At 39.8% G+C, this 13663-nt stretch overlaps 1 protein-coding gene across 4 annotated transcripts in view; it reads left to right on the top strand.

Moving 5' to 3' along the window:
* LOC111865548 (aarF domain-containing protein kinase 1) overlaps nucleotides 1–13663 on the top strand; it is a 39035-nt gene that overhangs the window by 2264 nt on the left and 23108 nt on the right. The window contains exons 1-4 of one of the 4 annotated variants that reach the window (XM_023853680.2): nucleotides 7596–7868; nucleotides 8627–8796; nucleotides 9791–9880; nucleotides 12595–12798. In XM_023853680.2, the coding sequence (XP_023709448.1) occupies nucleotides 8662–8796; nucleotides 9791–9880; nucleotides 12595–12798 (429 nt within the window). In that variant the 5' untranslated portion in view covers nucleotides 7596–7868; nucleotides 8627–8661. Of the gene's footprint in view, nucleotides 1–7595; nucleotides 8091–8127; nucleotides 8221–8626; nucleotides 8797–9790; nucleotides 9881–12594; nucleotides 12799–13663 lie in introns of those variants that run through there. The other 3 variants (XM_023853679.2, XM_023853681.2, XM_023853682.2) reach the window with 3 other exon arrangements.

Below are 13663 nucleotides of genomic sequence, written 5' to 3'. Positions count from 1 at the left end.
ACCGATGTCAGGCGTAGTCTTTTGTGAGGCTTCCTGCTGCTTACTTTGTTTGATTAGCCATCAACTTCGGTCTGTCTGTCTGTCTGTCTGTCTGTCACGTGTGTGGAGTGTGTGTATGGCTGGGGTTTCGATTGGTAATTGAACCCTTACAGAACCGTGAATACAAGTAGTAATAACCGTTTCACTAACTGACATACTTTATAGTTCCCTAAAGCACATACTAAAGTCTCCTCAGCCGGCTGTTTTCTGGTAACGGCTTCCAACGGCAGACGTTCCCCATTTTTTGGCTTCCCGAACGGTCCCCGGCCTCAGCTACCGGCTTCTTACAGAAGCAGCTCACAACAGCTGAACTCCAGCGGTTATCTAACTTCACTTACTCACCCAGGCTCCCCACACCCACGCACCAACTAACCACAAAGTGCCCTGCTTGTAACATCTCGGCACGGACCAAACAGATAACACCGTTCCTGTGCTGTTGTTTACGGGCCTCCGTTGTCTAGTTTTGTGGCCGTTGCCTAGCAACAGGTCTACATGCCATTATATATATATAAAAGTTTAGTAAAAGTGAAGCAATTTCGGGTTACCATCGCAACGAACTTTGAGCGTTAGCATGTTGCAAGTACAGTCTGTTGTTTCAGTGTGTCGTGCCTATTCAGTTTTGGTGTGGTCATATGAATTGTAGTTCATATTTGTCATGAAGTGTGACCTGGTATATGAATATTTGAAAAGTTGCTTTCCTCCTCAAAACATGCACTTTGATGATGTCTGTATAGACCAGTTAAATCACATCAAAAGGTCAAATCTGAAATGAACAGGATAGCACAAGTGGACAGATGATAGGTCTCTGTTAAGCAGCAGCAACATGCTTGTGGGACTGCTTGAATTCACATCTCCATCAATAGAATAAAACATACTCAAGTAAACTCCATCTGTGTTATCTGTTATATTCAATAACACCGTTGTTTGTGGTGCTGTGTATGTGTATGCCTAATGTCATTAGCCACTTGGATAGTAGACACTGCTAGAAAATAAACAGAAATATATTAGAGATGACTTGAAACACTGCTGAGAAATGTATTGCAGAAAGCCTATGCAGAATGCGGTGTATATTTGTTCTAATCTGTTCGTCAGGACTGAACGATTTCTTGGCGTATATGGCCAATAACGACACTTCCTGAACAAAAATTGCTTTATTAATGCAGTAGGTAGAATCAGTTATAGACATATGCCTTCCAGAAATTTCCTTAATTAATGATGCTGTCCCCATAAGGTGTGTTTGAGTAGCAGCATGTTTCCTTCTAAGAAACCTTGAAACTTTACTATATTTTATAAATAATTTCAATATAAATTATACTTATATTTCTTCCAGTTAGGAATGGCTATCAACAAGTATAAATTCTGTAATAACACTTCGATTTTCCTTCGATTTCTACATGTTTTTTTCTAGTATTGTAATCCTTAAAGCAACACTGGCAAACCGCTAATGAAATGCATACAAAACAAAAAAAGTTAATTCACACACAAATGTAGGGCGGGTAGTCCGAATTTGTATGCGTCACCAAAATAGTACCGACATTCACAAATTGGTGACAACCATTTCAAATGTAATGGCTGAATGTTTTGTTTGTGATACGAAGAACATCAGGCTGCTGAATCTTTTGCCTGGACATTTTCATATGTAAGAAAACATCTATTTTCCATGTGAGCCAATCATGCTTAGGGGTCAGAGGGTGAACTATAGTATGAATATGTGCACATGTGTACATGCACATATATGTTGCATTATGGGACAACAAAACATCATTTATACTAAGTATATGCCCGCAGTAGCGTAGTTGGTTGAGGCACTATGCTACAAAGTGGAAGATCGCGGGTTCAAGTCCCGATGAGTTCATTGGATTCTTTTCAGTTGACCTAATCCATCCAGCCGCACTATATCCCTGGGGTTGACTCAGCCTCTAACAGAAATGAGTACCAGGAATATTCTTGGGGCAAAGGGCGGCCGGCGCATAAGGCTGACAACCTTGCCGCCATCTCTTAGCCAATCAACTAGAAGATGTGGGAACCTCAACATCTCACAACCCTATGGGCCTCCACGGCCTGTTACAGGGATACCTATACTTTTACATGCCACTTGGGCACAGTCCACATGAAATTAATTTTTGTTTGATCCATGTAAGTTTCCTGTTGGCCCAGTCCAACCCTACCTGTTAAATAATGTAAATTTTATCGGTCCAGCATGCAATTCACATAAAATCTCTCTCATTAGATCTTTCAGGATCTGAATAAAGATGGTGCCATCCCTCATTTCATCCGTACTTAGCAACCATAAACCAGCAACATGGAGCTACATGTCGCCTACTGAAGAAGTTACATTAGTTACTCTACCAGTATATAGCACTGAGTATACAGATGTCCTGCAGACTATCAACATGACCTTTCTACCTAAAATAGACTCGGTGGTCAGAGTACAGAACCCCTACCTCTGGGGCTCATATTTGTTAAAAAGGGAGGAATATTCACAGTATGAAGGAGTTGGTGTTGTCACTGAGCACAAATTGTTCCATGCCACCGCAGCAGACAATGTTATGTCAATTGTTAAGGGAAATTTGGACTGGAGGCGGACACAGCGCGGCAGATATGGACAAGGTGTGAGTTTCTCACCCAGTGCTGCCTATGCAAACACTTACTGCAATCAGAATGTAGGGGTCAGGCGTGCCCTTATTCTTTCAAAAGTCCTGGTAAGGATGATGACCACGGGATGGTATAATACCATACTCCCTTCTCCTCCCTGTGATACCACACTTGGAAGAGGTGGCAATGTAGTTGTGAAATATTGTGATAACGAGTTCTATCCTGAGTACATGGCTTACTACACAAACTAAGTAGCATAGCATATCAAAAACTGGTTACTTAGCATCTGCAGCTTATTGCCATGTAGCAGAAGAAGGTCGCTGTTGCAACGAAAAGGTTTGAGAGAGAGCAGAGGGAATAGAATTTTAGGTTTCTTGGATAATTTATCAACACTTCTTCAGAGATATATGTGACTGCTTATGAATGGTAGATTGAGAATGACGTGTACAGAACTGGTCATGGACTGTTATATTTTTAAGTACTTAGAATAAGAGAGTAACTTAAAAATCACTTAGTTCTAAATATTTTGCTATCAAAAGTCTGCTTGTAGCCTGTAGATTCTGTGTTCGAACATTCTTCAGAAAACTTTATATGTGCTTGTAGTTACCATATTTATAATTTTTGGTGAAGTTGATCAGCTTTTTGACATCAAACTTCACTGTAAATATATACTTTGCACAGTTACTCATTATGAGTATGCTCATAAACTAACTCCATTCATTCTGGTCCCTTAAAACACAGCAAAAAGAAAACATCTAGACATAACAAGGATACAGAACCATAACAAGCTAAGAAAAGTGGGCATCAATATGACGAGGACCTCTGAGGACTTCAAATAATACCCCAGCATTCCATTTTAACAGAAGAGGCAGAAGGACACAGACCATATCAGTTCAAGATCTTAAATATTAGACATTAATAAGATTTTAATCTAAATAATTGTAAATAACTTTTTATATAAAAATTTCTAAGTATGTGTTACAAACTTTGTAATAGTAGTTCCTGAACATGTTGATCTTACGCCTTCTGAAAATGATCAGCTGATCATAACATGTAAAGGCAATAGATATCAAAGAATTGAATCACTCTGGATGGTGTTAACAGTTATTCTGTACTTTAATATACTAATTAGATTTTTAAGAAATAATTACAGTTATTAATGTACAGAGGTTGTACAAAATAATAAAAACACTACTGATACTACACGCATTTATTTATAATATGGGGTTGGACCACCTTCTGCGCTAAATATAGTCGCAGTTCTGCGTGGAATGGACTTGTACAAGTTTTGAACAGTCTCTGCTTGCTTAGGGAGCTGAGCCCTTCTTGAGGAGAAGCCAAATCTGCAGCTACTCAATTTCCCAGCATTTTATGGAACCTGAAAGTTCATTACCATGTTCACAAGAGCCCTCCACTGGTCCCTAACCTGAACCAGATCAACCCAATTCATACCATCCCGTCCTATTTCTCTATGATCCATTTCAGTATTGTCCACCTACCTTCGCCTTGGTCTTCCAAGTGGCCTCTTTCCTTCAGTCTTTCCCACCAATATCCTATATGCATTCCTCTTCCTCATTTGTGCTACATGCCCTGTCCACCTCATCCTCCTTGACTTGATCATTCTAATTATACTTGGAGAAGAGTACAAGTTATGAAGCTTCTCATTATGCAGTTTTAAACAGTCTCTAGCAGAATTTTATACTATTCTTCATGAAAACATCTTCATGTTTCTTTAGAGATGTTGGAGATGGGAGTCTTCCTCACTCTAGTCTCCAAAACGGACCAGAGTAGTTCAGTGATGTTCAAATCTGGTGGTGATTTTGCTGGCCAGGGAAGGTGTTGAAGTTTTGGCTTCTATGGCCTGTTAACAGGGAAAGCTGTGCCTTTACTGTGATTTGATAAAGTAGTGTCACAATTTTTTTTACAATCTGAATACTTTATGATTTGACTAAAATGTGTCCTCTGTGTGAAATACTGAACTAATTTCATGGTAAATGTTGGGAAGTGAATATAATTTAGCAGTGTTGTGGCATTTAGTGGAAAAGTTTTATGTGACAATTGTGTTATTTTTTGCGATTTGATAAAATAGATTGGTAATTTCCTGCATGAATGATGACCAATAAAATGAACACTTCAGAATAGGAAACTGACCTATACATACCCTAACATACATTAAATATGAGAGTCATCATGGCAGTGGAGGAACTAGGAAAATCATGTCAGTAAATATTGTCTGTGTTCTGGTGCCCACTGCAGAAGTAAGTAAAAGGAAAGTAAAGTAAAGGTATCCCTGTAGCAGGTCGTGGAGGCCCATAGGGTTGTGAGATGTTGAGGTTCCCTCATTTTCTAGACAATCTGCTCATAGATGGCTGCAAGGTTGTCAGCCTTAAGCACCGGTCACCCTTATACCCAAGAATATTTCAAGAATATTCCTGGTACTCATTCCTGTTAGACCTGCTGCAGAAGTAATCTGTTTAAATTTAAACCTGAATGGTAGGGCGGAACACTGGTTTATTGCTTTATAGATTAGTATGATACTTCACTTTACAGTAGTGAGTTCATTACAAGAATGATTTTATATGAAGTTGCAAAACCAGAGGATGTTTCCAATGCAAGCATTACAAGTTAACAGTGACAGCCCTCTGAAACTATAAGGTGTGGCCATACTATTTCCACATTTTGTCTTAATATGAGCCTTGTTTAGGTAACATTGTGCTAAGCTACAGTCTGGTTGGATGAGGACCAGTTCCAACATGTTAAGAAACTCTGGTTTCCCTTTGGTGCTAAGGGCAGCTGAGAAATATTAAACAACGTATAATTTTCAGTTAAATTGCATTAGATTACTTTAGACCACTGTGAATCCATTTGTGCATTCAGGCAGGTAAAAGGTAAAAGTTTCCTGTTTGTTTAATTGGGTAAGTACTTTGCCATGAAGACATATGGGGGAGTGAAGACAAAGGTCTACCATTCTTAACCTTAGCACCGGCTGAAGGTGAGTAATTAGCTTCTCTCCCAGAGCGCTTTACCCTGGGGAAGGAGCCACCGGTGCAAATTGAATAGGAGGCTGGTTGGGAACTAGAGCCATACTGGACACTTTGGAGAACAGAAAAATCTTGTACTTCTGGGGGATCTAAACCTGATCATCCATACTGTAGTAGTTTGTGTCGATTGGGTTATGTTGGCACATAAAATCACTGCCCAATCTGGGAAAAGTTTTGCCAGATTGAGGTAGGTTGGTGCATCGTACCGGTTTGCATTCATATAGAGCTTTGCCAGATTAGGGTACATTATGATACGTTAGATGGGTACCAGACAATTGCCAGTGTTTGGTCATTTGCCGTCATTTGGATTAGTTAAATTGGGTTAGCATGCATATAGGCAGAACAGCATCAAATAGAGGTTTGGTGGAGGGAGGTGATACTTGGGTGCCAGGTCTGTGACTTAGTATTTGTTTTAAGTTGCTAATATACAATTAGAGTTTTTATTTAATTTTTTACCTCTGAAATAGAATGTTTAGATACCTTAAATTTGTGCATTCTGTGAATATTTCATTCTACATTAAATAACGAGAATGATACTCATGAATTTTTTAATCTGGAGCTGTATGTTAAGAGCGCTCAGTTGAAGCCGAAGTACAAGGGTTGGAACTTTAATAGTGGCAACTATTTATATTTACAACTGATACAAAATAGAGGCATGTTTCAAAGTTTTAATGTCCTTCAGTGTAGTCACCAGCATTGTGTACAACTCATTGCCAGCGATGTGGAAGTCGTAGGATACCTTTAGCAGTGCCTGTAGTGTTGATAGTTTGAATGGAGTGGTCTACTGGCTGAAGAGTCTCTGGAAGAGTTCTGAAGAGAATGCCATGAAGTGGTTCCGTCATCTTAGAAATCAAGTCAAAGTCGTAAGGACTTAAGTCCGGAGAGTATGATGGCTGGTACAGCACTTCCCAGCTTCATCAGTCAAACAAATCAGCCACAGCTTGCCATTTATGCATTTCTGTCAAATCATGCGGAACCCATCGTGATGCAATTTTTCTCATGCCTAGGCATTCCTTCAGAATGTGAAGCACAGTTGTATGCACTAATCCTGTCACTCGGGCCAGCTCACGAATCATATGGCGTCGATCACTCTCCAGTAATGCGGAAAGAGCATCTACTTCTTCACTGACACTAGGACGACCTGGTCGATGCATGTCTGCCACATTTTGGCGTCCCTCGTTGAAGGCTTTTACCCATCTTGCCACTGTTCTGTAAGGCAATGCAGATACCCCTCCAGGCCTTTTGAAGACCTTGATGACACTGTCATGCTGTATGACCTCTGGCACATTCAGTCTTTATCCAACTCCATTCCTGTTTCAAAAACACCGTGAGAACACTACGTTAGACCGCCAGCTACACGAGGCTCTGTTCTCATCACTGCGCATGAGCGTGATGTGGGAAGGGAGAGTCCATTTACTCTGAGGCAAGGTAGGTATGTAACTAACTTGTGGTATATGAGACATTATTTGGTTCCGTTGCATGGCTTCTCTACAGCAGTGTTGCCACTATTAAAGTTCCAACCCTCCTACTTTGAGAAAACCTGCCCAAGCGCCGCTTTGTCCACCACAAATCCCACTTGATCGAACCCGAGCCGCCGCAGTGGGAAGCCAGCGACTAACCGCTTTAGCTATGGCGCGGGTTCAATCCCAGGTCCGGTCAAGTGGGATTTGTGGTGGATAAAGTGGCGCTGGGGCGGGTTTTCCCGTAGTACTTAGGATTCCCTTGCCAATCTTCATTCCACCAAATTCTCCATCATCACAATCACTCGGGGCAGGCTACAATTTGCCAATCAGTGGCCGCCGTGCCGACGCTTCCTGGAGCGCTCAGTTACTTCTGTGTTTGTCGAAAGAGAAGGGATATTTAGCTACCATCTGGGGACCTTCCTGTGGGGTGTTTTGTATTTCAGCTTTGGGTATTGGCTACCTTGAACCATAGTGGCAAGCAAGCGTGGCAAGCACGATGTGTTAATTGTGTGAGTGAGGAAATTCGTCATGGAAGGAATTTGTGCGTTGTTATTGTTACGAGTAGTGGTATGACTGGATTTTTTTTTAGTAAGAAGTGCGGAAATTTGTTATTCCTTTAATAATGGATTGGGTTTGCGTGGTGGCACCTTTGTGAGGTTTGTGAGTGAGTTGTTGCTATATATTACCCGGAAGAAATTACGACACTGTACAATAGGTCACGGTCAAAGAGGTTAGTAAATTTTGACCTCAAACTCATTTTCGTATTGTAATAGTGAAGGCACTGATTGCAAATGTGGGTGACATGGCCATCGTTTGAAGATTTTACAAATAACGACTGTGTGTGATAATCTTGAACTATTGCAGTATGAAGAAAAGCATGTAAACTTTGTGTACCGTCAAGTTATAAATGACCCATGTTTCCTTCTGTTATTAAACATTTTAGTATGGAAAGGTAAATGACAAATGTAATTTTCTATATGAGCTATGAAGTGCAGTACGAGGAAAGTATGGGATAAGAATACGCTCTCTGCATAAAAATAACACCTTTAAAGTGTGCAGGGAGCTTTCACTTGTTCTTTATGGTAGAGTCCTATTAATATGAATTAAACGATTTTGTCAGGTTTGATTAAGAGTAAAATGGCCCGTAATTCGTGTGTAGTAACTTTATTCCCGAAATTGAAAATAAACTGAATTTGTATATGTTAACCAGTGAGTACAAATTTACACAGGTTCATGAATCAATTCTTTGAATTTTTCAGCAAATAACTATTTTCCATTAAATGTTGCATGTAATTTTTATAAACATTTATCTTGAGTTTCTGTGATAATTATCTTCAGAGTAGAGAATTTTAGATTGTTACTCCTTGGATACTTTGGTGTAAATCTGGAGTGATGACAGTCATAATTACATCATATAGTAGTATATGATATCACGTAACAATGATCTATAGAGACGAAATAAATAAATAAGTAATGTCCTTTTTTCAGAATGTGTGACTAAAGTTCTTGTTGGAAAGAAAATAATGTGGCCAGCACAACGGCTCTTGAAGTATGGTATTGTCACAGGGGTGACAATTGGCACCCTTGCATCTTTGAAGGCCAATCAGTATAATTTTGATTCAGTGGGTATTGTTCGTCTTGGAAGAGCTGCAGTAACTGTGAGTAGCATGCTGATATAAAATTCAGAAATGTGATACTTGGCGTATATTTTACTATAGTGTCCGTAGACAAATAATGCTGCAACATCATATGATTTTTTTATAATTCTCATTGTGTAGTAAATTTTGTTATTACTCTTGAGATTTTTACTTTGCCTGGAATCATCCCAGTACTTTTATAATTGCCAGGTTTTGTTGCCAGGACTAAATGAGATAATTTTACCTTTTCTTTCCCATAACCAAAATAAATAAAAGTATAAAGAACAAATACAATCTGAAAACTCAAGGGCTTCAGAGATGTCATGCAATATATATAACTCACACAGTGAGTAACGGCATGCAGTCAGAGACACTATCCTGTTTTTTTGTGGCAGAGTCACAGACATGGACCGTCCATTTGTTTGAACACTGGGCAGACCAGTGAAGCAGGTCAGTCTGCTGCATGGCTATATGCAAGGCAAATCCTCTGGTAGCTGTGATTGTTACCTACACCACACTTCTGCTTTGCTTCGCATTCTGCTCCCATGCGCAGCCATATGCAATTACTTGTTGCATAAGATCAAATGAATATTGCTATCACAGTGTAAGAAAACCAGTAATTAAGTGTGCTGGAAGGCTTGTAGGGTAGAAATTTAGTAGTTGGTGAAGGCCAAGATAGTACCTGCTATCTTGGCCTCTATGTGAAATGACGAACAAAGGCCACATAAACTTCAGTGTCGGCTCGACCTCCTGCCATGATTTTAAGTATAAATCGTATGTGTTAGCTGTAATGCAGCTGCTTTGTTTGAAGAAAAAGCTGTACATAAAGATCAGAAATGGAATATCCTGATACTAGTGACTGAAGTAACCTTTCATATTATCTTTTATGGTCCATAATAAGTTGTGCTTTAGAGTATTGTTTTTCGTTAGTTAATACTTGTTAAGATGCTGCCTCATTTGAACCTTGTCCATTAATGTATGCTGTTAAATAAGGTGTACTGTTCTTATTTTACAGGTATTCAATATAGCTGTTTATTATAAGCAGACCCTTTATCGCAGCCAGCTAGATCATTCTTCCAAAGAATTCTTGGAGCTGAAGTCATCAGTAAGATATTGTTTAATAATGAATATGGTTACAGTTTTCCTGAATGTGGGTGGGGGGGGGGGGCAAGGACCAGGATTATCAGTTGTGTATGGAGGGATGTATGCAGGATTGGAATGTTCATGGTAGGCCATGTCTTCGTTCCATCCCTAAAGGTCAGAAATGAGTGGAGAGAATGCATGATTTGCTTGGTCAGGTCTACAGTAATGAAGAATAAGTCATGGGAAGTATATGTAGAATAAATATATTTTGAAAATGTGTTCTTTGGGAATTTGCATTTCTCAATTATATTTATGTTCCTTTCTTTCTATTTTTTTTTTTTTCATTTTATGAATCTTATCTTTAACTCGTGTTGTAGAAATTGACTCTAAGAATTTTTAACATATATATCAGTAAGCTGGTCACGGTAGCGGTCTAAGGCATGTACTGCTTTCGCTTCCTCCGAAGCTGGGATAGTGGGTTCGAATCCCACACAAGGCATGGATGTTTCGTATGTGTATATGTTTGTTCTGTGTTTGTGTTGTCCTGTGCATAGGTAGAGGCCTTGTGATGAGCTGATCACCCATCCAAGGAGTCCTACCATCTGTAAGAATGATCATGAAACTGAGAAATCAGCCCTATGCTCCACAGTGGCAGTGAAAGGAGAAAAGTATACAAATTTACCGTTGACAAAGCAGCAGGATCTTGACACTATGTGCCTGTGTGTAGCACTGAAGTTACAAATTTGGGGACATTCTGTATACTTTCAGGGCATGGTGCTCAAAGACCTGGATGGTTTGCACTTTCATTATTCTTGCATATATTTCAATGAGCATTTGAGAAACAAGGCAACTGAATATATGTTACCTAATTCTTACATAATAAATAAACATATTTTTGATAAAGTGGCGTAGGATGGAGGGATGCATTGTTTTGATCTTGTATTTCATTATTCCATTCAGACAACTTTAAAGTGATACAAACAAAATTAGAAAAGGTGTAGTCTATATTGTACGTAGAATTTCCAAAGGCATTCTTTGCAATTTATTAAGAGTACTTGTGATCTGTTTATAATATTTGAATAATGATCTTTGATGTAGATAATAAAGTCCATTTATGACCGAAAGTGAAATGGACTTTATTATGTGTTAATATGGCTGAAAATCTGAAATTTTTGACAACTTTTAATGAAAATCTCCCATATAAAATTTTAGGAAAAGTGGTTTAGGTGCTGACACTAGATGACACATGGACATGACCTTCAACAGATTTATGCAGCAACCTCCATTGTCAAATTATTATGAAACTCAGTTCACTTATTCTCGAGTTATGTGTACACATTCAAGTGCTTGCCGTCATGTAAAGTGTTCTTTTTTTATATCCAATTTTAACCCACATTGGAATTACCTGTCAAATTGTGCCATAGCTCAAGCGGTTAGTTGCCGGCTTCCCATCGCAGCAGCCTGGGTTCGATCCTGGTCTCGTCAATCGGGATTTGTGGTGGACAAAGTGGAGCTGGGGCAGGTTTTCTCTGAGTACTTCAGTTTCCCCTGCCAATCTTCATTCCACCAATTGCTCCACAATCACCCTCACCTATCATCTGGGGCTGGTACAATAGGCCAGGAGTGGCTGCAGTACAAGGGACTTAGTCCCACCCCACTAGCAATAATAAAAAAAAAAATACCTGTCAGATTCTAGTGAAAGACTTCCAAACCAAATTAGAATGAAACTGTTCAGCCTCTTAAGCATTGATACTAGCCATAAGTCACACACAGACACGCATAAACTGCACACATGGTGTTCATTTTACTACATGAAGAATGCCCAAAAATATTAATATTTCTTGTACTTTTCTTTTATTCACTGCCCTATGTTGTGCTCTAATGGGAGCAGTAGGACTTCATGGTTGCCAACATAACGTGACATCAAATTATACTTACCAAGTGAAACAAGTATATATTGTCATGTGTTGCGGGGGTGGGAAGGTGGTTACGCATAACTGATAATTGTGGGTTGTAGATTTGATGATTGGATTTATTGGATGTCTGTATTACAGTTACACTTGATTACAATACTTCACATATTGAACTCCTTGATAACAAATCTCTCACTGTTGTCTGGATCTTGCACTGGTGTCTAGCCTCTAGTCTTCAACTTGGACTCTTTCCCACTAATGGCTCATTCCTTGTTATAACTGTTAGGCGGCCATGATAGGAGACACTGCCGTGAAGGGTTCTGTTCTGCCCTTTGAGATGGTCTTGTGTCGGAAACCATTGTAATTACAATTATAACCAAATCTATTGCCGTGTATTTGTTTACAGCATAACCCTTGGAACGTGCGTAGCTATTGGCTAAAAAAAATGGGTAGTTTCTTGTCTGGCTCTACTGTTCCAAACTTTAGGTGGTGTTTACCAAGCTGTTGCCTGGCATTGGGTGGCTGGCTCCGACTCCACTAATTTGGCTTTGTCACCATGTCACAATATCTTTCACCTATATTTCATTGAGCACCTCAGACCCAAGCCATGTGAACGATATCTATAGCTTATCTGGACAGAATGCCAGAAGAGGGATTATAGAGAGGGCATGAGGGCTGAAGTAAGAGTAGATTTATAACATGTTGAAAGCAAAATAGTAAATGGAATGAAGCCATCATTGTAGCCATTAATATTTATTGGAAGAGGGGATTTACTTTATAAATGCAACAGAATGTGATGTGTGTGTGAATGTTTTCACAATAGGTTCACAGGAAGGCGGCAGAGAAACTTCTTGAGTTGTGTTGCATCAACCGAGGTGTCTACATCAAAGTGGGACAGCATATTGGAGCACTGGATTACCTAGTCCCTCCTGAGTATGTGGAGACCATGAAGGTGTTACATAGCCAGGCCCCACGCTCGACAATAGAAGAAGTGTACAAAGTTTTACGAGAAGATCTCAAACAAGATGTGAGGCAAATAAAAGAGTGGTACTGATCTTGCATGTATACATCTTAGTTAGTTAGTTAGTTAGTTATTTAGAGAGGGTGGGTTTCCCCATGCACCGCGACCAGTTTGATCTATTGTGCTTCCCTCTATGATATTCTACCGGTCTCTATACCCTACCAATAAATGGTGCGTACCATCAGTCGCGCCGAGCAAGCGAGTTTGGCCACTTGCTTAGCGGTATCCGTAATGCTTCCCCCATCTATCAGAGGCCTTAGAGACTATTGTTGGGTGGGAAATGTCCTGGAATTTGGCTCAGTGATCCCCTTTGGGGATATGAGGTTCTTTTACATGCCGTAAAGTCACGACATGGGACACACAGCTTAAAGTCCCTCCCGGAGGACTTATTCCCTGAATTTTTCCGCCCTTAAAAATTCGACGACCTCCGCCGGGTATTTGAACCCGTGTACCACGAGTCATGAGGTGGGAACGTTACCTCTAGACTATGGAGGCTGCTATGTATACATCTTACTTAATTACTTACTCACTCACTCACGGAGCTGAGCCCTTCTGGAGGAGCCGCCAATTCTGCAGCTACTCAAGAATTTCCCAGCATTTTATGAAACCCGAAGGTTCATTACTGTTTTGAATTGTTTCATTTTGGTCCGTTACACTATCAATCACCAATTATCAATAGAACCTCCGTCGAGTGTAACAATATATATTCTTGTCACCATTTTCTCACATTTGCCTTACATGTTTCGGCTCACAAAGAGCCATCATCAGAGGCATCCACAACAAAAACATGGAAACACTTGCACTGCTCAACAATCACAATATACAGTTTTTTGTGGAAGATGTTACACGTATTGGAGCGTAAAACACAACA

Source organism: Cryptotermes secundus, unplaced genomic scaffold (genome assembly GCF_002891405.2).
Source record: "Cryptotermes secundus unplaced genomic scaffold, Csec_1.0 scaffold836, whole genome shotgun sequence".
NCBI classification, from domain to species: Eukaryota; Metazoa; Arthropoda; class Insecta; order Blattodea; family Kalotermitidae; genus Cryptotermes; species Cryptotermes secundus.
Note: the sequence above shows the minus strand (reverse complement) of the source record. Positions and strands in the feature narration are given on the sequence as shown.